At 39.3% G+C, this 24369-nt stretch overlaps 1 protein-coding gene across 3 annotated transcripts in view; it reads right to left on the bottom strand.

The window, feature by feature from the left end:
• trappc9 (trafficking protein particle complex subunit 9) overlaps positions 1-24369 on the bottom strand; it is a 241521-nt gene that overhangs the window by 214140 nt on the left and 3012 nt on the right. For 2 of the 3 annotated variants that reach the window (XM_085395522.1, XM_085395523.1), the window contains exons 4-10: positions 20671-20816; positions 20371-20496; positions 16663-16689; positions 15474-15595; positions 12305-12430; positions 9717-9933; positions 1464-1607 (exon numbers count right to left, since the gene is read on the bottom strand). In XM_085395522.1, the coding sequence (XP_085251648.1) occupies positions 1464-1607; positions 9717-9933; positions 12305-12430; positions 15474-15595; positions 16663-16689; positions 20371-20496; positions 20671-20816 (908 nt within the window). The remainder of the gene's footprint in view (positions 1-1463; positions 1608-9716; positions 9934-12304; positions 12431-15473; positions 15596-16662; positions 16690-20370; positions 20497-20670; positions 20817-24369) is intronic. The other variant, XM_085395524.1, reaches the window with a different exon arrangement.

Below are 24369 nucleotides of genomic sequence, written 5' to 3'. Positions count from 1 at the left end.
CTGACCAGCAAACTGTTTTCCACTTTGCCTCAGTTTTTTTTTTTTTAAATGCCATGGCAAAAAAGATGCTAAAGCATTAGCAGCTCTGCTAGCTAAACAGCTGAACCAGTCAAACACAGGAGAACAAGTTTTCACTTCATTTCAAAAGGGAGAGACAGTATAACACTTATTAAACTGTCAAAGCTTCCCATCCAATAAATAAATACATAAAGCCGGCAGCGTACACAATAGCAGCTGAGGGCAATGCCAGCTCCATAGCATACAGCTGGATGCTTCACACTTGGTATTGCTTGCCCTTGTAAAGGCAGGATGTGTGAAATGGGTGCCATGTCTTTCTTGATACATATGCCAACATGTTTGTCATGAGAAGACACGGCAACAGAAGAAAGACATCACACTACTGAAAAATAAAGTAAAGCTTTTTACTGGCCGTTTTAGAAGTTTGGACAGGGGAGACAGATGCTTTTATAACTTTGAATGAATCCAATTGGTTTAATTTATCACTCTGTCCAGTTTCACTACATTTAAAAGTACAGTTTAGTGACTTTGATGATGATGATGCACCGAACATGTGCTCAGGAATCAAACTTGGAGTGAGAACATTGTAAACTGCTGTCCTATTATGACATATGTGCACACATCAAAAGGGACTTATTTCACAAGACCTCGCTTCTTCCTGGTACTTTTAATATCACACTGCTGACGGGAGTAAAGGCAATCAAAGGGAGGGCACCAAAACTCCACCCGACAGCGCTCTGAGCCCAAAAAGTTACAAAGTAAATATGAAATGGTATTTTAGTGCAGCAGAAAGCACTGCTGAAGAACTCGGCTTACAAGGTCACTTTCTTCAGGGAGAAAATACCCGCTCACGTCTTGTGATACAACAACAAAGTAGTAATTACATCACACGGCTTTTCTGCCCTTTGATGTGTGTAAAGCTGTAGACTGACATTTTTTTTTCCAGCAGAGCTGTTTCTAAGAAGGCTTGTCCCAGCAACACCCTAGGCAGAGCTGCAGAAGTCCCTTTGCTAACATTTAATATTTTATACTGTGAGTCTGCTTCATCTTGTTCCCACCTCATCTCCCTTATTCTCCCTCCCACCATCAATTCTCATAGTAGCCAACCAGGGATTACGCTGGCCTCTTTTGTGTGGCCAGTGAAGAGTCTGGCTTGCACAGCTTCATCTCCTGGCTGCTGCCGCAGGATTTCTGGTCAGAGCACAATGTTGCATTTCCGCCAAGAAAAAGCTGGCTTTGTGTATCACATACTATTAAAACTCGTGGTATAACGCTGCAATCACCAGGGGACAGGTTGGCTGCGTCTAGATTTCTTTTTTTTCTTTTTTTTTTAAAGGCAGGGCATGAAGCTGAAAAGCACCACACAGGTTTTCAATACTGCAATGAAACATTAGTTTGTTCTGCTCAATTTCAAGTTTCCTCCTGACTGTGTTTTGTGAGCTGACCTTGATCAGACAGGAAATCCAGCATGGTCTGCAGCAGGAAGGACAGGTGGCGCACAGACAGGGCCGGGTTGCCCATGCGACGGGAGGCGTAAACCAATTCATGCAGGAGGCGCATCTGTACAGCAGCCCAGCCTCTGTGGGTACCTGGGGGAGAGGGAGAGAGATGACAAAATAAAAGTCAGATTTACAAAGCTCATTGCTGACATCTGTTATGCAGATATCAAATCAGATTAGTCCACATGCATCAGAGACATATTCTGCCTGACGCAGATCAGCTAAATCTTTGTTGTCCCATGTCAAACACTCACATTATCATCTCCCATATTGTTTTCAAATTGTATTGAGATCTTTATGCTGATATCTGCCAGCACGGTGTTGAGTTTTATTATGCTGATGCTAATTCGTTAATCTTTATCTTTTAACACATTTCCCACCCTGTCTGTATAAGCTCTTTGTAAACATATTCCATAAGATCTCTCCCCGTTACTCAATAAAAGCTGTTTCTCAATCTTTGGATGATCAGCTTTAAACACAAAAGGTAAATGTCATAAAGTCAGCTAGAGTTAGGTCATAACACTGAATCATTTTGTTGGAATAATATCAAACATATCTTGTTATCATATGCCTGTTGAAATTAGGGATTTCACTGGCTATAACTCAATCAATTCATTTTCTCCCGTTGTCCAACTCGGGATTGTGGTTTGGATGGAGGAGTATACCAGGAGGACAGTACACCCTGGACTGGTCGGCAGTCTATCAAAGGGTGAACACATAAAGACAGAAAAACCACATTCAGACTTGGGGCCACTTTAGAATCACCTATTAACCTAGCATGCATGTCTTTGGACAATGCACATGTTTTTTGTTTCTAACGCATTAAATCTGAATTTCCCCCTCATATTTTTCCACCTGCTAAGAGGTGCCATGATGAAGAGATAATCAGGGTTATTCACTTCGAGAAAACTTCAGTCACAGGAAACAAAAGACCAAAAAGCAAGAAATATTCAATGAATATTGTTAGAAATATTTTTTTTAAGTTCTTTAAGTTCTTTTTTTTTTCCAAGTTCTTTTTTCATAAACCCGTAAAGGCTCGTTTTGGGTAATAATCAGAAAGACAGAGAAAAACATGCCTGTGTGTATATGTACAGTGGAGCATCTACCAGTCAGTCAGCAACTGGGGAAGCACAAGAACAATTACACCAACATCTGACAACCAATCATCCAAACAAACTTTAACTCAGCGTTACACTTCCTCGTGTCCCAGAAATACACCTGCCAAGTTTCAAGCAGATTAGTCAGTTGTCGAGATACATGATGAACAGATGGTCACGCTGACCTACTGAGATGTCTGGAATAATTAGTAATTAGCACTCATTTTGAGCCAAATTCCTCCAACTCTGATCTGATCACAAACGTCTTGTACAAGCACAAAATTAGCTTAAACTAATTCGCTGAGGCCATCAATTCAAAGTATTCATGTGTAAACTTTGGCTTGCTAACTTAGCTGCCGGTGTTTTGTTTCTGCAGAGCACCACAAGACATCTTAATAGCATTCTATCTTGACACCAACAGTTACATAAGGCCCTCAGCCCCCCACGAGATGCCCTGCTCCACTCCCAGCTGTCTACTGTTGACTCACTGAGTGGGAAAGAAAAACTAGAGGGTAGATGCACTGGAGAGGCTGTGGGGGCCAGAGGGAAGGAAGGAGGATATTTGGTAAACACTCTGATGTTTCCTCGGCTTAAATACCACTTCCAGTAACATCAAATCGTGCCCATGACGCTTTTTACTTATCAGCATTTTTCTACCACGGCTGTTATTCATCCTGACTTCTTCTGCCATCTGAAAAAACTGCAAATGCCATTCCTTCATAAGGGATTTTTTTCTGTCATGAAAACTGCACCCACTAAGCAGTCTAAAAATAGCTGACTTCCACCTGTCTGCCAAAAAACGGCGCTTATCTGGAGGACAGTAATCCAAAGGACACTTCGGATTTTCTGAGCATGTCGCTCTCGCTCAAACATGAAAAACGTGTTCATTTGTGGTATTTTCAGTGCTGAACTGGAGGTGTCTGGCAATCCAATTAACACACCACCAAGATAATGAGTGTGGTGCCACGGCCAAGCAGTCACACTGTCATGCAGTAAACCTGACTCAAAAGGCACTGTACCCTCGAGCTGCCTCAGATCTACTGTGTAGGGTGATGAGATGGCACATAGAGCCATTGTTCTCCTCAATTATAAGCATCCAAATTATTACAAACAGAGAGAACTCCAAAAATTCATTCAACAGAATGACAACAGAGCAGCAAGAGGACAAAAGATGACAGAAAAATGCAGTGTCCCCATTACTGCCAGCAGAAAGGCGTGGTGAGAAAGGGCATATGAACCACTTACAAAACCATTTGCTCCACTGTGTCTCTGGGCACAGCAGCCTTATTGCAATGCACTATTGATCCCCATTTTCTTTCTTTTTTGAACTTGCAACTCTACTGTATTGCCTTATAAACTCTCATCTGATCCCTTCTGCTAAAAGGCTTACTTCCATCATTTCCTACTTTCCCATCAGCCTTGTGGGAATTGGTACGTCAGCTGGGAGAGTAGAGCTAGAATATGTAACGGTACTTCAACAAATCCGGCATCCAATCTGTGTGTTCAGCCGTCAGCCATTGCAGCAGTGGCAAATCGTCTTGAGGTGGTGATATCTACTCAAAGTTATGCGAGGCCAGAGCGTAATCAAACATACTAACGAAGACACTTATGTTATGTTATGAATAGCCAAATTATTGCATGTTACATTTTAAGCAATGCCACTTTTAGTTACCAGGCAGCAACCAGTGGGACACAAAAATGATCAGAATTGCTGAACTTGCCCTTTCCACCGTGTTTGTGCTATCGGTGGTTTTAGGAGGATTTTGATGAAACAGTCTTTGATGAAATTATCTGATAAATAATATAGCCTGCAGCGTGATAGGACTAATCCAAAAAGTTCTAATACACTTCACTACTCCCAAAAGTTTTAGGACTTACTACTTTAGTATTAGTTCGATACTTAAAACAAATTATAGATATCCATGTCCTACTACATTTGTTGCATGTATTTATTCATTGTATAAAAGGATTACGTCATTAATATCATTAGAAGCCCATGCTGCATCACGATCAATAAATTAATCTTAAATGTTACAGTAGGCAGCTGCACACTACCATAGACTTTGTATAAAACATAAAGTGCCCTCCATAATTTGAACTACGATAGCTCTTTTAGATGTTTTCTGACAAAGTTATTATTAATAATAATCTGTGTAACCACTGGTTTGCAGCTTGTTGTAGAGTGTTCTTGAGTTGGCAAGTTGTTATGAATTTGTTTTTCTTTACCACAGAAATGTTTCTGTCATCATGCACTTCTTTTTTAGCCTTTCTTGCTTTTTGTTGTTGCCAAGCTGAGCAGTACATAAAATCTTTTCTCTCTCATTCATTCTCTTTCCCCCTCTGATGGTTTTTCAGCCTAATGATCGCTCCCTCACTTGCACCAACATCCCTTTGGGCCTCATATTTTCAAATTGTATTAAAATTACAGTGAAAAGTTATAAAATACAAATTCAAGCCTTTGAATCAACTTCAGCTGTTATGCCTGCTTCATTTGTCATGAAATAACACGGCAGAAGGCATCACCTGGCCATGAAACTGTTTATCAACTGTTTATCTTTTAACAGTTGATATTTTTTATAACGCTAATTAAATTAAAGCTCCAAGTCTGCACGTCAATCACATATTGATTGTTTGATTTACAATATACTGTGATGGTGTACCGAGGCAAAACTACAAAAATTATCTAGCTCTGAAACAAACACGGAAGTGCATTTGATTGTTTACACTGGCCAGCAGGGGGCGACTCCTCCAATTGTAAGTCCATTGGTATTAACATCTACTGGCAACCAGCCTTCAGCCGTCCTTGTCAGTGGCCTCAGTTTAAATACTAAGTAAATGAGTTTTGGGTCTCAGTCATGAAAAATGGTGTTATTTTCCTAATTATAGAACCCATTAATGTCCAAAAGGACCATTTCAAAGTGACAACTGCCCCTTGATTGTTATATGTGTGGTTTGAAAAAGCAAAGATGCGAAAACACTCAGATCCAGGATGCAAGACAAGGTTTTGCAAACCAATGTATTACTCTTTTTTTTTTAATTCCCAGTGATGAAGTATCACCATATCACTGTATCACTATGTACACTGTTATATAGTAGTTTTTGAATACAGTGGATTTTATCTACTGTTCTTCTCCAAGACTTGTTTAGGAAGCTTATATGTTGAACTGTGTAAAATGATTATATTTTAAGTGAAGTGCCCTTATAGAATAATGCTATTATTTATACATTTTAACTGACTCCCAAGATATGCGCTGCAGTTCTACCTGTATTAGTGAGTTAGAATAATGAAATAGGGATTGTTCTCATGTTTTCTGTTTGTGTTTTATTTTTCAATGATTTGCTCTACCCCCAAAGAAACCATCTACTTTTACCTCTAACAAAAGCCAAACAGTAAACTTTATATCTGATATGTGATCAAAGAAAGGGAGGAGAGAGAGAATAGCTAGATTGTACAGACAGGACTCTGGCAAGGGTTTTAACCACTTCAGATGTTTAAATTCATCGTGCAGCATCATCGAGCAGGTGTCTGATCTGTCCCAGATTGATTCTGCACCAACAGATGGTATGGCCCCCACAGAGCTTGGATCTTAACATCATGGAGTCAGTGTGGGATTACATGCAGTGACAGAATTGACAGAACTGAAAAAGTCTAAATCCACAAAAGAATTGGGGCAAGTTCTCCAAAATGACTGCCACAAGTTATTTTTAAAAAGCTCATTTTTGAAGGCTCCCCGCAAATCGCTACCTTATCATGGTGGAAGGGTTTGTGCATCCCAGGAATCACAGGAGCTATGTTGTCAGGGGGCTTTAGTCCTGGGTGAGGGACCAGACAAAGAGTAATTCAGAAAACCACTGAGTAAAAGATCAAGCGAACAGTTCACCCTCCATGGGACAGGGTTCACCCTGGACCAAGGCCCAGGGTGGGTGCCCTTAGTCCATGGAGCCTGGTGGGGCACAGCCCCAAAAAAGGACATGGGACCACCCTCCTGTAGGGCCACCACCTGCAGGAAGCGCTCTAGGCATCAATGTGTATTATTTTATGTTGCATTAACCCTTTAAAGCCGGTCTGAGCGGGCACGCTCCGTTTTACGTAACTATTTTTAAATCCCGGTAGCACTGCAAACACATAAGGTAGCACAATAATTTTATGAAACCGGAGGAGTTGTACTTACATCTTATGCCATCAGCTTGTCCTAGGTCACAGTTTCCTTCCACATATAGCTTTGCAAAAACTGCATAAAAAGCACTTGCAGCAACAAAAACATAATATTCCAGAAACACGCTTTGCCGATTCGATCAGCTGTTCGTAACACTTCCTAGTCCATCAGCGCGAACTATCGCATGTCCGCCATGACCTGCCCGAAACCGGAAGTGACGTCATTTTGCGGAAATGTAGTTTTTTACCATCAGGACCTTATGAGCCTATACTGGTGTTTTTAAAAGTTATGTTTGACTTTATGACTTTCTGTGTCATTTCTGGGATGCTGAGGACTCATATTGCACTGCTGGAAATAGTTTATTTTGATGCATATGCTGGTTTTTTTTTTGCAAATTTGCACTATAATATTTATTTTCGTTTTTCCTGCAGTAGATAAAAATTGGTGTATTTCAAAAATAAAACTATGAAGACACTCAAATTAAATTTCCTGTGGTGGGAAACTATTTTGTGCAACTTTTTTGTATTTACAGTTTTGAGGGATAAGCCTCTTAAATTTCTCTAACTAGAAATATATGTTAAAAAAACAAAACAATTTTAAATTTTTTTGTAGTTTATTGCTCTTTTTGCAATTTATGTAATTACTATGCACTTAATGCAGACATATCATTAAAATTTGGGCTATAATGGTTGTATTGATGTATATCAACTTGAAATGCTCCCAAAAATGGCACTACAACATGTACAAATATAATATAAGCTCTGTCGGACTTGGTTCTATGGTAGGTCTTAAAGGGTTAAATACTGTATTTAAACATAACATACTGTATTGAAACTACTTGGAACTTTTTTTAAATATGAAGATAAAAATGAGGTATTTGAAAATCAAGATTATGTAGTAAGTTTATGAGTCTAAAAGAAGAAGGAATGAAAAATAGCAAGCAAACCTGTTCTCAGCAAAACATTTCCAAGTCACAAATGTCTGACAGCACTGTAGGATAAATGTGTGCCAAAACCACCTTTTTAATTCTTTAACTGAAAGCTTATTAAACCAGACACTTAGTGAAATGTGAATTGTAACTGTTCTATTGTGGTGCGAGTGCTTTGGTCCACCCATTTCACTGTGAAATTTGCCTCTACATGGAATCCTTTTTTCCCCCTCCTCATGCAACTCTATAGTGCTCGCCTGATTGGGTCTGAAGAGAGCCGCTTTGGTCAAAGTCCCTTGTCATCGGCTAGACACAGAAGAATACAGATGAAGTGCAGATCGAGTCCAGCTCTCCTCCAGACCACTTTAATTACAATTTGCTGAAATGTTATCATGGACTTCTGTCCAATGCTGTCTACTGCAGCTCAAAGGACAAGCATTTGACCTAAAAGATGCAGCTTGTTTGTGCATTTACAAAGGAAAAAAGGCCCAAGATTAACAGCTTAGAGCAAAATCCGCTCTCGCCACAACTCTTGAATACCAATCACAACAAGAATACCGATGTCCCTGAACGTTTCTGTGCGCTGTTTTCTTTTGAATGGACGGTGCTTGCTACTGAGAGGCTGTAGCATGCAAGGGTCAAGAGTCTGCAAGAGTACAAGGTACAGAGTAGTCTACAAGAGCTCAGGTCAGGTATCACCCATGACTCTCTTTGAACAAAGGGTTGGTTTGAATGCAGAACACCCTGAAAGAGTGCTTGTGAAAAGACAGCAAAGCTGGTAATGAAACGAAGGCTCTTCATCAGCTTAATCCATTAAATATGTTGACACTGTTGTTAATCACACACTGTGAATCCTGTGAGAGGGCACAGCATTCAGAGTTTGAGAAGACTGATTCACAGAGAATTACTCCTTTTCACTGATATAAAATCAGCACTTCAGCCTTGCAACCCTTAAAAAAGAAAAACTAAATCTAACTATAGCCGTTCACAAACATCAACTCCCCGTTACCCTTCCTCCCATGGAGCACCTAACACTTCAGACACACTTCTCACTCCTGGAGATCTTCTGTCTGGTTTAGGAGAGGGTGCTGCCAGGACAGAGTGTACAGGAGGCATTAAACGTGGAACCCCGTCGCTCACTAGGAGCAAGATTTACAGTGCACACCAACTCAAAATCCTCTTTAGGTGTTAAAAATCTGTATTTACTACAGAGAAGCAGTGTCAGCTTGCAATTGAAAGACATGGACAAAAGTATTTTTGCAGCTTGCTTTATTTCATATGTTATTTATAGGAATTAAGAGTCCAAAACTGGGGAGGAGATGAATCACACCACCATGATTTACGATTTAAATCTGTGCCGATCAATTTACTGCTACTGTGCTAAAATCAACACTGTTAAAAGCCTGTTTTATTTTGCACCTGATGTGGTCATGACAGTGCTGTTAGGAGTGTTAATTTATTTGTAATGAGAGGGGAAGAGTTTATCAGAATGAGTGCATAATTGGCAAAGGTGGATGGCTGTGAGCACAGTGTCAGAGCACTGGCTCCATCATGTAACTCTTCAGTGAGTCCTCCCTCCGCATGTTTAGAGCCTCCACAGTAAAACTGCTATTTTTATGAAACAGAATAGAGCTGGACTGAATTTAGCACCACAGTAAATGCGTTATTGCAGGGAGTGAATAAATGAGCTTTCGGGTTACAATCGAGGGGTGCTGTGGAATTACTGTGTCACATGCCACATGACGCAATGTCAAAATCAGTGCAGGACACCCAGCAAGTAAGCATAAAAACACCTTAAGTCTCACTCTCATTACTGTTATTGTTTACCATTTTCTTTTTTTCAGTAGCAAGATGAATAATTAAAAATAGCTGCATCCATAATATGAGGTAAGTAGTTAGAGATAGGTTTGGAGGCTGGACAAGAATGGCCCGTAGGTTTTTGTTTGTTTGTTCTTGAAACAAACAATGTGAATTGTTATGCCCACATATTATTCAGCCACCATGTGACCAAGCCTACCTTTGCTGAAGTCTTTAGGATCGAGTGACAGGCTGTACCCAGGTAACGTCTCCAACAGCAGCTTGTAGCAGGCCCTCCAGCCAGGCTCTGGGATGGTGGGAGCTACACACTGCATGGCAGCGACACGCTTGAAAAAAGCTGATTTTCGATGGAATCCAATCAATTCATAGAGCTCAGACAGGATACTGTAGCGCTGGATCTTCTCTTCCTCCGACAGCTGTGGAGAGAGAAACACCATTATGCCTTCCTGCACTGGAAAATTCACTTTTTAAAATCACCTCATCTTATCAATCAATACATATGCATGCTTTGATATTCAGAGGCACGAGGGAGGTAAATTATGGTGAGATCACCTTGTTTAAAAGTGTTCTTGTGACATCACGGCCACTTTGTAAGCCAATCACAGGTCAGGTAGATATATAATTTATCAAACACAGATTTCTGTTGGGGCATCTTTTTATCAGTGTCTTCTAATGTACCAAGAGGGCAGCATTAATATTCCAAACCCATTGATGAAAGATGATGAAAAGACGACTTTGCCTGACATTAAAACACTGAGATTTAGTTAAAAGTGAAATGCTGTCTGCCCAGCTCATTGGAAAGAAAAAAAAAAAGGGGGGGGGGGAGGTTACTAAATTTGGTTACAAATTGTTTACAGCATGAACTTACTATCTCAATGACACTGCTCTTAGATCTATGTTTGTATTGGATCTAGAGAGTCCTGCAGCTATACAGATGTTTTTTAAGATTAATGATGTCATGGTTTCATTTATTAATAAACGGGCATAGTGTCTGTTGTCTTATAAGTTACTTAATTTAAAGCTCATAATCAGCTCTTTTACACTATTTGTTACCCGTATATTTTCGTCAGCTCTTTCTCATCATTTCCTTAGTTCTGGCTCTTCCTCTTTACCTCGAGCCTCATCTCCTGATCTGAGGTCATCTATCTGACAAAAACATGCATATAAGATCCCTATTTATTCCTGATATTGTCACAATTACGTATTGTCAAGAAACTACTCATGAAATCGTTCTGTCTGTAGAAAGCTGACAACAAGCGGCTAAACAGCAGCAGCTGGCTATAAGATAACATTTTGACAGCTAACGTTACGGTGCAAGCGTCCTAAAAATGATCAACACATTGACTATAGTCATCACATTGTTTATTTGCCAAGCATCCAAGTCAAGCAATTTTAGATCCACTTCAAAGAAAGTTTACTAACACCAGCTAATGGCTGCAAAGGCAGCAGTGCTTAACCACAGAAGAGTTCAGGTTATCCTCAACAACTCAGTATCACTTCCAGACGGAAGTAAGCTTCACTGACTCCTCGACTCCTATCACTCCTTTCAGTTTTACACCCTCCTCTAGATTAAATAGACGTGAACACCCAGCATACCGACAGGTGACTGACAGCCTACACTCACTATGGAAGAACTGTGCTGCAGTTTTTGAAGCGAGTCTGGGGTAAAAATTTATTATTTAATTGACAGATATCAGGTTTTTTATTCAAGATTTACCACTTAGTGTTGAGATTTTTTTTAACATGTTAAAACATTTTTGTGAATATCTTGATGCATTCTCAATCATCCAGGAAAGTAAATCTCCAAAAGTTGATTCTGTTCATCTGGACGTAGCGTTTTGCGGGGGAAACGTTTCGTCACTCATCCAAGTGACTTCTTCAGTCTCAGCTGACTGCAGGTTTCCCCAACCTTAGAAACAGTACATTTGCATAATGACTGAAACCAGCCCACTGAAGGAACAGTGGGCTGGGAGATCAGTTCCTTAATCTTAATTATACAAATTCTCATGACCATTGATCAACAACCTGTTTATAAGATTGGGGAAACCTGCAGTCAGCTGAGACTGAAGAAGTCACTTGGATAAGTGCCAAAAGATTTCTCCCACAAAACGCTACGTCAGATGAACAGAATCCACTTTTGGAGATTTTTGTGAATAAAAACGTTTCTATACACAAATACGCCAGCTGTAATTCATAACAGATGTGAGCCATCTAAATTTGACATTTTTAATCCCTCCTGACTGACCAAAATGTGATTGTCCTACAGGGGCCACCATAGCTAGGATTGTGCTCTAGAAATGGGAGGGATATGAACACTAGATAAATTTGACTGCAATCTACTGACATCTAGTGGTGAGATTTTACACACTGTGACTTTAACATGTCTTTCCAACATCAACCAAATGAAAAGAAAATCACGTCATTTAAAAAGTTGTTCCATTAAATGGTTTTGGAAGTTTGATGCTAAATAAAAATTGTTAAGAACACTTTCATCACACTGAACAATAATAACAATGACACAGGAGGAAAATTTCAATGACAAATGCAAAAAAAAAAAAAAAAACCCCAAAAAACCCCAAAAAACAAAAATAAATGTATTAATCTAATGATAAAGAGCTAAGACCAAAAAAACATACTCCGAGGGCACAATATGGTGCAAGCAAGGCCCATTTTAGAGTGTCTTTTTGCTAAAGGTCCTGTGATTTAACTGTCCACCACAGAGCCAGTGGACATATTAATCATCCCGTGCGGCTGGGAAAGCTTTTATTTCCCGGTCAGATGGCGTACCTGTCCCAGGTTGATGTAAACGGCATTCTGCAGGAAATCGGAAGCCTCTCTGGCCCTCTTCTGAATAGCCAGCACCCTGACTGCTTTCACACAGGCCTCCAGCTCGATGACACCTGCGTTCTTGTACTGCGAAAGATAAGAGGAGGAGCAAGGGGCAGGAGGAGGCTCGGTGTTAATGAATAATGAACAGTCGATCAGAGTCGCCTTGAGTTTTACAATCCACCACATAATCAGGGAGAATGTTCTCTCATTAACATATGACCGTATTCATCAGTCAACGCGGATGTGGGAAGATGGAGCAGTGTGATAACTCGGATCTCCTATTGTTCTACGTTCAGGAATTCCCAACCATTACTCAGTTTCTGCTGAAAAAGCTGAGCAGTTGCTGCTGGTTTGCCCCCTTTTTCCCCTCTTTTCTTCTCTTCTCAAACCTCACCGTCCCTCAACTTCCTTCCACTTCCACCCTCATTGTCTCCTTATTAAAATTCAATTAATATCTGAATGGCTCTGTGTTGAGATGTAATTTAATTCTGAATGAACTAGTTACAGGTAAAAGGGCTGAAAGAAGGTCAGTGCAAAGAGGCAATTATAATAATGAAGATAAAGAGCAGGATTGCTTCTGAATAGTTTGGAAGCATAATGAGCCTATTCGGCTTCCCCTAAGCATTAAAGATACTTTAATAGTATTCTTGGTGACTTTGTACAGGGTCCAAGTACATTGTGCTATAAATGGAACCTGTACAATAACTTTTCTGTGTGCAGGAGTGCATTATTGCTGACTAATAAGCTTCTAGTCCTACTATCTACACATGCCCCCATGCTTGCCCCCATGCAGCTTCAGTATAGCAATAATAACAAACAGCTGCTGTCAGCATGCACAAGTCCTTAACAACTCAAACAAAATAAAATACTGCCCCCTGCTGAAATCAATAAATATTACTACACAGCTTACGACGCTTACGTTTCTGCTTACCAGCGCTTTTGGTTTTGTGTGAGCATTAGTCTAAAGACTGAATGGCTGTATTTAAAAATACCCTTTATTTTCTCTAATCTGATTCCCTATTCAAGTCAAAAACACAACCCATTAACCTGGAGCTCTGCGGCTTGTACTATGAAGCAAGATCGGGATACTCAGCATATCTTTTTTAATCTGGCTTCAATTACCCTTCACTTAACCACTATTCACAAGAAGGTGCTTATCAACTCTGTAAGTTAAACCAGGGTTAACCACATAATTAAGACTGAGGTTTTGCAGCATGTAACCAATCACAAACAAGCACTGGTCTACTGGCAACAGAGCAGATCATTTCACAAACAATAACAGAACTACAGGATAGGAAAAATATGAGGTTAAACTCGTAATATACACCATCAACATGACAGCTACTACAGCCAAGCAGCACTGTCAGGAAAGCGCTGTATGTAGCTGTAGTATTAACTGCATCAGTTAATGTAAATACTAGTAACTATAAAACCAGGAGGGAAATCTGGCAAAAATATGCTGACCACATAATCTAATGGACTTATCAGTGTAAATAACCAATCATTACAGCACTGGGAGCTCCTGCTATAATAACTAATTAAATGAGCGAGCTGTTAGATGTATTCTTTCAGCACGTAAGAGAGTTTTTGCCCTATTCTTTCCACTGCAGGCCTGATGGCATTAAAACTGGCTGAGAGAGAGTACACAACAGATAAACAACAGAATTCAAAGCAGTTGCAGGCTGACTTGCAAATTTCATATAAAATCAACATGCACAAGGCTTTAGTGCTCTCTGTTTTAGGATTACGTTGCTTTATAACTCTAGAACAAAGAAATAACTTTAGAAATGTCTGCAGTCAGCAAGAAAAAAAAACAGAGGGGAGACAAAAGTTTTAGTTCAGGCAGTAGGTGGTGGTTTTGCATGCACTGACCCCTTACTCATCCTCATATGACAATGCACCATGACGAAGTAGTTTGATACAGTGAAACCACAGGATAAAACACGAGGTTATCTTGCCAAGTGTCCAACGCTGCTTCTTAGCACAAACCTCTAGATGGTCACTCATCTCATTTTTACCAAGTCTAATATCAAGAGAACAGCCTCAATAAAGATAAACTAAAGCACCTTTGGAGAACAAGTGCAGCCCCAGGCAGGACCTGCTGCTTATCATGTACAATTAAAGGAGAATAAATGCTCTTAATCTGCAGAGGGTGTTTTGATCTAAAGAACAAGGCTGCCATTAGTACTTTGTCTTGCTGTTTCAATAGCTAAAAATCTCTCTTTAGGACCTCCCTACTGCATTTGTGGCTCTCTGCTAGGAATCTAATTTTCCTCTATTCTGTAGGCATTTCTGTAGGGTTCATCAAGTTTAAGATGTTAAAACCACATATCAACAATCTAATATTACATCATTCTTAGCAGTACTGTAAAAGTACAGTGGAAAATCACAGGATTATATGAGCTATTGATGGAAAAGTGCCTGGTTGCATGACACTGACCTTATGTTACTAAATATAGGCTGTCATATATTAACTGTTCCTCTACGTTCCTCACTAAAAGCCGCCATGTGTGCTGTCAATCTCATCGTCCTCCATGCTGGGAAACAACACGTGGCCCAAAATGTTCTCCAGACTTTCAGAATCAATGGCATGAAGCCTCCGGAAGTATCCAACAGAAAGGCAGAGATCACAGAAATGCTGATTTGCATGGGACTAATCACTGTCACAGGGCTTCTGTGCTCTGGTCTGAGAGCAGAAGGAGACACAAATTCCTGTGAGGGTTGCATCAATAAGAGCGTCCAGCATAAAGATCAGTGCCAAACAAAAATTTGCAGATCCATCAGCTGTGGCAACTGCTTACAAAAAAAAAAAAAAAAAAAAAAAAAAAAAAAAAAAAACGGAGCAGCTAGAAAGAAGCTCATCTTGTCCTTGTTTAGTCCCCTGAAGACTCTTATTGAAAATGTATGGCCTGCCTGTTAGTGTTTGAATATATTGTTAAGGAATTCATTGGGAAATTTTGAATGACAATTAAGCTTTACTGTAATCATCTGTACAGCAATTTTAAAATAGTTCATGTTTAAGATCCAACTAAAAATCAAGCAAAATAATTATTATCCTCAAGCCAACCCAACAACAACCACACTGGTTGGGACCTGGTTTAACAGCCGTGTACACTTCGGGCAGTACCTTTCCATAGTAGGAGATGGCCTCTTTGTACTTCTCGATAATGTCCTCAGGACTCAGGCAGTTCTTTGCTCGTCCAATCTCAGTGCTGGTGTCCGCACTAATGCCGTTGGTTGTGAGGGCTCCTACAGTCAAAACAGGACAGCATAAGATTGGTACAGGAAAGAAACAGAGAAGACGGCGCATCACTCTGGTCTGCTACTAAAGGAAAGGAAGGAGAAACAGAGTGAACAAAGGAAGAAGAGAAAACTCTTTGAAGGAACAGTACTGGACACCCCGTCAACACAAATACTTTCAAATATATCACATAACACAGACCACGTTACAGTAATGGATTGAAATATTGTTGAAAACCCACAGGGTGATGAACCAAATGTATTTATCCCATTTTTCCGATTTAAAAGAACTAAAACATGAAGGGGTAAAATTAACAATAAGATATAAACACAGCCACAGGTAAACTTACCTGTTAGTCTTTAAATGAAAGTGCAGACGGCCTCTCTAAGCCAAATCTGATTAGAATACACACTGACCTGTGTGTGTGACTGTGATGCTGTCACAATGTATACGATGTGATGCTGACCAAATGATATTTGCATCATGAAGGGGCAATGATTGTACAGTGCAACACACTGTGTAATTTTTTAGTTAGCGAAGATACAAATATACACAAAATATAATAGAAAATATTTGCTAATATAGTGACAGATTCAGCAACAGTGAGCGTTTAATAAGCAGGAAGTCTGCACGACTGGTGTTTGACTGCCCCCCGCTGGAGCAACAACAGTCTTCAAAGAGAAATATTCTAGTAAGCAATTTCTTTAAATCATTTTGATAGGTTTCAATTATTTTTCTTTCATAATCAAGAGTAAGATGTATGCTGGTATTATTAATGGGTCAATAAATAAGGAATGGAAGCAACTGAGAGAGGTCATTTAAAGATCTGGTGACTGAAAGTGAGGCTGTGAGGAGAAAAAAAAAAAAATGGTGAAACCAAACCAACAGAGGAGAACATCTGTCACAGGAGGGAGAAGTACATCGGGTGATTTGTGAAACAAACTATATAAATCAAGGTGGTGACCGTGAAGGATGAAGAGTGATATAAAAACAGATGCAAACGAGGGCACGTGTGATCACAAGCAAGCAGGCAAATTGTTGTCCAGAAGAGCTAAGTTGGTTATACATTCCATACCTGGATCAATGAGAACCTCCTGAGCCCCTACAGACAGAGAGAGAGAATGCAGATTCACTCCATGATGCAGGGAGCAATGTTAGCAGTGTTAGTCCCAACAATTTGCAAAAATGGCTGCTGCTGGTTTGCCATGAAACACTGAGCATGTAGCTGTATTATTGACACTGCTCATTCATCGGCCAATCAACATCCTATTAAGTGATGACAAGCAATTTTGAGCTCAATAAGGTGTGGTGAATAAAGCTTTGTGTTAAGCTTCCAAACATTTACACTGCTGCAGCTGCTGCCACTCTGGCTCATTGATATACTACACCGCTATACACACACTATAGTAGTATTTTAACTCTATATTAAACTACATAAGAGCGCCATACATGTTACATTTTATGCATAGTAGTACTTATAATATGTAATACAAAGTGGTTGTAACTATATGGAGGTTGATTAAATTTCATTAAAACCATGTGCGAAACAGAGCATGTGCAACGGTACTAAAAAAGTTGTGTACTTACACAACTTAACAAAGTAATAAACAAATAGTATATTTTACTCTTTGTGAATTAGGCCAAATGTGTAAAATCTGCAAACATGAGGAGGCACTGGTGCAAAAGTAACTGAGGGAGGGAGGCAGTATAATGCCTTCATAAAGTGCTGCATTTGAAGCGCAACACCTGCTCAAAATCTCATTTCATTTCATTCTCCTCATCACAATAAACAAACTGTTTGTTTAACAAACAAACTGTATTCACTGGCTTTTAATACAGTGTGAGAGTTATTTGATGCTAATATTATAAGTTATTTGGTACTAGTTATTTTGTAGTTCTGTACAGAACTTTGGTCAACGCTGCTGCTGTAATGAAATGTGCTATAAAAATAAAACAAACTTCAACTTATTATTAATGCAACCAATAAACCCAAACTGATCATCTTCAAAAAATGAAGAAATATATCTGAATAAAACTGAAAAGAAGAACTCTACTTTTGACAAATTCGGAAAACAAAATATTTACCGTATTTCCCGGACTACAAAGCGCACCTGAATATTAGCCGCACAAGCTAAAATCAGGGGAAAATCCTGTTTTGTACATACATTAGCCGCACCTGACCAAAAGCCGCAGGTGTTTCAATGTTGACTCATCATATGTAAGAGAATATGCACAAAGGGAATTGTCAGGAAAGAGATGGCTGTTTGGAGACACACCCCTTTTATTAATATTTTGAAAAACAAGTTATGGGTACATATTTGCACATGTGCTGTGCTTCATAAATGAGTAACAAATGTAGTACATAACAATAACCTACAGCACACCAGAAAAATAGATTCGGACTACCTTTTAGGCTCAGGTGCAGTGACACGGCTTTAACAAGAAGAAAAGTCAGTCATTCACCACCATCTTCCTGCGCTCTAAAACCACCAAAGTCCTCTTCTCCAGTGTCGGATACGAACAGGATCAGGATGGCTTCGTCATCCACTCTCAGCTTCTTTCCTTCGTTGTCACTTTCAAAACCAAAGAAATCCTCATTGTCATTGTCAGTGTCGGAGTCGAACACCCTCTGAAGGGCCGTGGCGGTGTCCTCCTCTTCATCATGCAGCAGTCCAGCCCTTCGAAATCCGTTGGTGATCGTGGATGTTTTCACACTTTTCCACGCTGTCAGAATCCACCGGTGGAGTTGAGCACAACTTGCTTTTCGCAAGTTTATCGCCGCTCGTCATCCACGACTCCCGCTGAACGCGTAGCGCTACTTTGAAGTTTGTTTTTCGCGCTACTTGTACGGCACTATGTTGCCTGGCGGATGGACATGTGACCAACATACCACTCTTGAACCCCGATCCTTCCGCCAGGCAACGTAGTGCCGTACAACAGCGGAACAAACAAAACAAATCGTCTTACGATATCACAAAAATCATGGACAATCTATAGAAAAGCCGCACCTGACTAAAAGCCGCAGGGTTCAAAGCTTGTGCAAAAAGTAGCGGCTTATAGCCCGACAATTACGGTAAGTAGTACAAAACCTAGAATAATTCTGGGCCATACTGTACATATCAGGGCCGCACGCTTATGCTCAAAATGATAATCATGATTACTTACAACATTGACATTTTGATGATTTCTCAGGATTAATCAATCATTTTATTGCCAAAAACAAAACATATTAACGCCAATGTAGTGTGAAATTATTTGCGTCAAAATAAATGTATTCCACCTTATCAACAAAAAAATACATACAAAAAAAATCATCACCAAACTTAACACAAAATTAAATCAGCGCGGGGTACGACTTTCATTCTTACGGGCGATCGTGGCTCAAGAGTTGGGAGTTCGCCTTGTAATCAGAAGGTTGCCGGTTCGAGCCCCGGCTCAGACAGTCTTGGTCATTGTGTCCTTAGGCAAGACACTTCACCTACTGGTGGTGGTCAGAGGGCCCGGTGGCGCCAGTGTCCGGCAGCCTCGCCTCTGTCAGTGCGCCCCAGGGTGGCTGTGGCTACAATGTAGCTGCCATCACCAGTGTGTGAATGTGTGAATGACTGGATGTGTAAAGCACTTTGGGGTCCTTAGGGACTAGTAAAGCACTATACAAATACAGGCCATTTACATTGCATTACATTCCTTTTATTTAAAAGACATATTTTCAGAGGGACGGGACTAAAACTCATAGCGACATGAGACCCCTCTCTGTTTCTGGAAATGGTTTCATGCAGTTTGTAAAGTGTTTTCAGGTGTTTGAGTAAGTTAGTTGTGGCACAAACACTAAGATACTTCTTGATTAACATCACTTGAACTAAATAATACAAAGTATTGCCAAATAGATGATATTCTGCTTCGCAGGACAAGCTCTTTGCCTTCTGCTGTGCCAGATATTTGAACTTTCTTGTGCATTTGTCTTTAATTCAGTGTTACTCATCCAGTCAACAATCAGGAAACTTCTAGCTGCACAGTGCAGGGAACAGGCAGGCAAATACTCAGACGCTCATTTAGGGAGCTCTCCGATTCCATTTTGCTTTACGTTCTGTTTGCGGAGCATACATTTTTAGTAGTACTCAATCACAATTATTTAATTGTTAAGAGCTAAAATCGTGTTCAAGATTCAAATTCAATAAAACTGTGCAGCCCTAGTGCATAGCTGAATTCCTTTTTACTGAACATTTAGCTTTAATTTGTTTGCTGTTACATTTTTACTGTCACTGAAATTCCCTTTTTTAGTTATTTTAATTTGATCATTCGTTTAATGTTGTTGTTGTACAGCCTTATGTAGTTTATAAATACTTAAAACTATCTGAAAATTAATTGTTAGGGGGGGAAAAAAATAAATCATATTCCAATCCTAAATCCACAAATCCTCAGATTCATTCAGACAAATGCGTTTTAATAGTCTTTGTGTTTAGCAGACGGTCTACAGATTCAGTTAACTTAAGGTATACACAAAGCTGTGTTAAAATTAGAGCAAGTTAAAAGCAAGTTAATAACAGGGCAGGCAGAATAAATGATGTTAACTGTAAATTAGCAGTCATCAGGTTAGGTGAGAAAAGCTTTGGAGGTTTCAGGAGGTACTCTGCACACAAAGTAAGCAGCTTTCTTGAGCAAGCAAAGCTTAGCAGTGTTTGCGCTGCTGATCAGTAGAGATATTCTCACTCAGTTACAACTCACACATAGAAAACAGTCATCAAGGCCAGCGCTTGACAGCACGGTTACAGAGCGATGTGCTCACCTGCTCTGTGGCGTTTCCCTGCATCTAGTGGCTGGGAGATACTCTGTTTGCGCCCCATCATCTTCCCCGCTGTGCCTCCAGGGTAGTGGAATATGACAGAGGCTGAGCATAAACCCTCCAGTGCAGCTGCAGACAAAAAAAAAAAAAAAAAAAAAAACACAGCACTCTACCACTCAGATCAGCTTGCACTAATGATCATTTGCTTCAAAGTTTTGAGATCTGCATGTAAGGCGAGCAAAGGCTATAGTATTTACTCTCGTCAACAACTGCAGTATTAAGTCTGCTTCCTCCCAAACTTACCACCTAGCCAGAGGAAGTCATTAACTCCCCTGAGCAGCTCCACAGCCATGTGGTAGTGGACCAGCGCGTCCTGCAGCATGCCTGCCTGGAGACACAAGTCCCCAACGTGCTTCCTCATCCGTCCCTGACATCGTTTCTTATAATGCCTGAGGGGAAACGAGTAGAAAGAGGAAGGAAAAAAACTTCTTCAGACAACAGCAGGGTGGATCAAGTGTGTCAATTCAATCTAGAATAAATGTTTCGATTTTTGGCAATTGATTTGTTTGAATACAAAAAACAACTCTGACTTATGCTGTTGTAATTTCCTATGTCAGCAGGGGGTGGGGAGTCTTCTACAATGAGGATATATTAGGAGGGAGAGCAAAAACAAAAGAGCAACAAGACAAGGACAGAGTATGAGCTGTCCTACCACCCCTTGGCCTTTAGCCTTGCACAAGAACACACAGGAGGTAACAACTTTACCAGGACACACAGGGAACTTAGCTGCCTTGTGCAAGACATTTGAGACGTCTGAAAAACAGGAGGTCGTATGAAAACAATATGAGGGATCAGCAGGTGAAGTGAATTCATGGGCAGAATTCTCTTAGGAGTGTCATCTAGAAGCAGGGATATAAAAATCTACAGGAACAGCTATTCTGGGAGAACTGTGTCACACATTTGGGCAGTTTAAATATTCATACAAATGCTCAGCAGGCTGCTTGTGAACAGTTTTCTCTCTGATAATTATTTCTGGTAGGAAACTAGACTGCTTAGTAATAAAAAAAAAAATTAAAAAAAAACATATCAAACTAGATCTGCAGTTATGGAAACTTTCATCTGATTCGTGTCTTAGGAGCTGCTGTGCCAGGCTGGAATGTAGCACATGATCTCATGAATAAAGAGATGAGATCTGATCTGTGCCATTCAGCCAGACAGATCACAAAACAGCACCTTCTTATTCCCAAATGCTCTCTAAAGCTGGGATGAACTTCAGCAGCAATGACATGTAATGCTTAGGAGACCAAACTATCAGCTCCTCCTTCATCAGTGTCTTCATGTTTCAGTATTAAAAGCACCTTTTTTTAAAATAACTATTTGGTACATTTTTTTTTATATTTTGCATTATATTTTGTATCCATTTATTTCAGATTTTAAGCCTGGGAAACAAAGAAATCTTGTTTATAATATATATTATCACTTATGACGTAAACAATAGTTAAAAATCAGTGATAAAATGTCATAAATATCATAGTATTTGCAGATACAGGGACACAGGTCAATACTGCTGATATCAGCCGTAACCAATATTCAGCTAATGGTTTTCACACATACACACTCACACGCAAATGTACAATATTAACATAAAATTACTACCCTGGTGTTTACCATCTAAAAATGCATTTATAAAACCCCAAAAGTACAAGCATTAAATACCAATAAAGAAATAGACTTTTTAATGTTTTGCATTTGTTTTTACTTATATATTAAATTTGAGTTTTTGCCTTCTATTCAGTTAGTTTGCAAGGTGGGTTTGCCTGTTTCAGTTTAGATTTTTGGATTGATAATGTTTCATATTAGTTTAGTTTTTGTTAGTTTTCGCCTTTGTAATCATTATAATATGAAGTTCTTTCTTGTTGTTGTTTTTTTTTCATCTTTGCACAGCATAGGTTTCAGATGTCTACAAGAGGTATTACAATAAAAACAGCACTTTTGTGAAGGCAGTTCACTCACACACATGTAAACATTCCAAATCTCAGTAAGCAAATGCACCAAAATCCCATCAGTCGGGTTATGTTGACAAATTTTACCAAACTGACAAAAAAGAAAAAGAAAAAAGAATCCTCCATGTTTCTAGTTTATTTTCTCAGCTCCTTGCTGTGTCTGACATACCCTCCCAGAAGCAATAAAAGGGAGTTTGTGGCACAGACATCCTGGGAGAAAGAACAGGCAGATCTATTTGTGGATCACAAGCAGATTTGAGTTTAGTATCGGTTCAGTGCGACACGCTTGCCATGTTCCTGTATGTTCCAAACATGTTCCAGTATTTGCTTATCAACTAAATCTGATCATCAGTTATACTTACTAATACTACTGTATATTACCATTACTTTTTAAAATTATATAAAATAACAATATATTTAATGAGGCCAAAATCAGCAACATAATTGAAGGATGTGTCAAAGTACAATTGAAATAAAGTTTCCCATTATGAATTTTAATACTCTTAAATTTGATAGGTTTTAATTGGATCTTTTGTTAAAAAGGTTTTGCCATTTTCACTGTAATTAGGATCAAACTACACAGGTCTTGTAAATAAAGTCTCGTCTATGTTTCATTACGCTGACACAACAAGGACTTTTTTTTCCTCATTTACTTTCATTCATTATTGATTTTATATCTATGAATTTCATGGATGCATAAACACTGTGGCTACCCTGTTGGTTAAACTTGTACAGTCTAGTGCAATCCATGACCCATGAATTCAGACTTCAATAGTTTGAACCCCGTTTGTTTTTAATGCTTTGGCCATCCCATTTGCAAGTATGAAGATGCCTGATTGTTAAATAAGAATGGTTTTTGCAAAGCCTAAAAACAAAAAATGATCTCACTGACAAATAAATTGTTTTACTAACATCAGTGTTCACCATCAGAAGTTTGTATGAGCAACTGGACTGCATTAGATATATTTATATTTTGGGCTTGAGACATTATAATTGTAAAACGTATTAAATCAACCTATGCCTGTGTTTCAACATTATCAATGAACTTGAACTAGCTACTCTCCAGACTTTGGGCTTAAACACATTAAACAAAGAGCTGTAACTTGTAATGTCTAGAGTTCTGCCTGTACAATAACTGCTGTAATTCATTATCAGTGAAGTACCCTGATTCCAGCCAAAAACAAAAAAAGGATTTTTGGAAAAAAGTAAACAGCTTTTCTAGTAATATTCAAGTTTTTTTAAACCAAGATGGAATTGGTGGAAATGCTCACCTGGAGGCTTCAAAATAACAGATCGCAAACCACCTGGAGATGTCACAACAGCTATGTACACTTTTTATACCATCTATGGTTCTACTTTTAACATTTCCTAGGAAAAACACCACCTAGGTTACTTTTGTGCTTAAATTTAACTTCTCATGTGTCACAACTCTTGCACTGCAACGCTGCTGCTCGGCACTAAAGTCATACTTTGAATTAGGTAGTCTGTCATCAATAACAGTAACTCATTAGAAGAAAAGAATGGATGTCCTTCATTTTGTTTACACACAGAGCCAGGAGGACAGGTATAATGGGAGTAATTAGGATTTCTTGTAAATGGGAAAATACTTAGAAACATGGTTATTTAACTTCTCTTAGAATCAACTGTGAAAGTAGAATTAATCTGTGTGTAACTGGTGAAATTAACAAAAATGTTGTGCTGCTTATTAGTACTTCCGTACATTCAGGATTCATTCTTTTCCCTGTGGAAGAAGGAACTATCTTGCATTTAAAAACTATTTATTCAAAGTGCTCTTACTTTAATTCTGATTATTCAGTTATTCAAAGCCAATAATGTCAACTAAGCCATTTCCACCCAGTTGGTCCATAGACTGAACAATGCGCAGGAGTGATGAGTTTGGTTTGGAGTCATCATCAAATGAACAGCAGCAGTGCTCTTTTGGGCAAAGCTAAAGCTGATGGGATAGATGTGGATTAACTAATGAGTCTAATGTCTCACC

The sequence above is a fragment of the Rhamphochromis longiceps genome, linkage group LG22, assembly GCF_057381845.1.
Source record: "Rhamphochromis longiceps isolate RC_006_pf linkage group LG22, R_longiceps_female_GT1.1, whole genome shotgun sequence".
Taxonomy (NCBI): Eukaryota; Metazoa; Chordata; class Actinopteri; order Cichliformes; family Cichlidae; genus Rhamphochromis; species Rhamphochromis longiceps.
The sequence above is the reverse complement of the archived record's forward strand: the minus strand, read 5'-3'. Positions and strand labels throughout refer to the sequence as shown.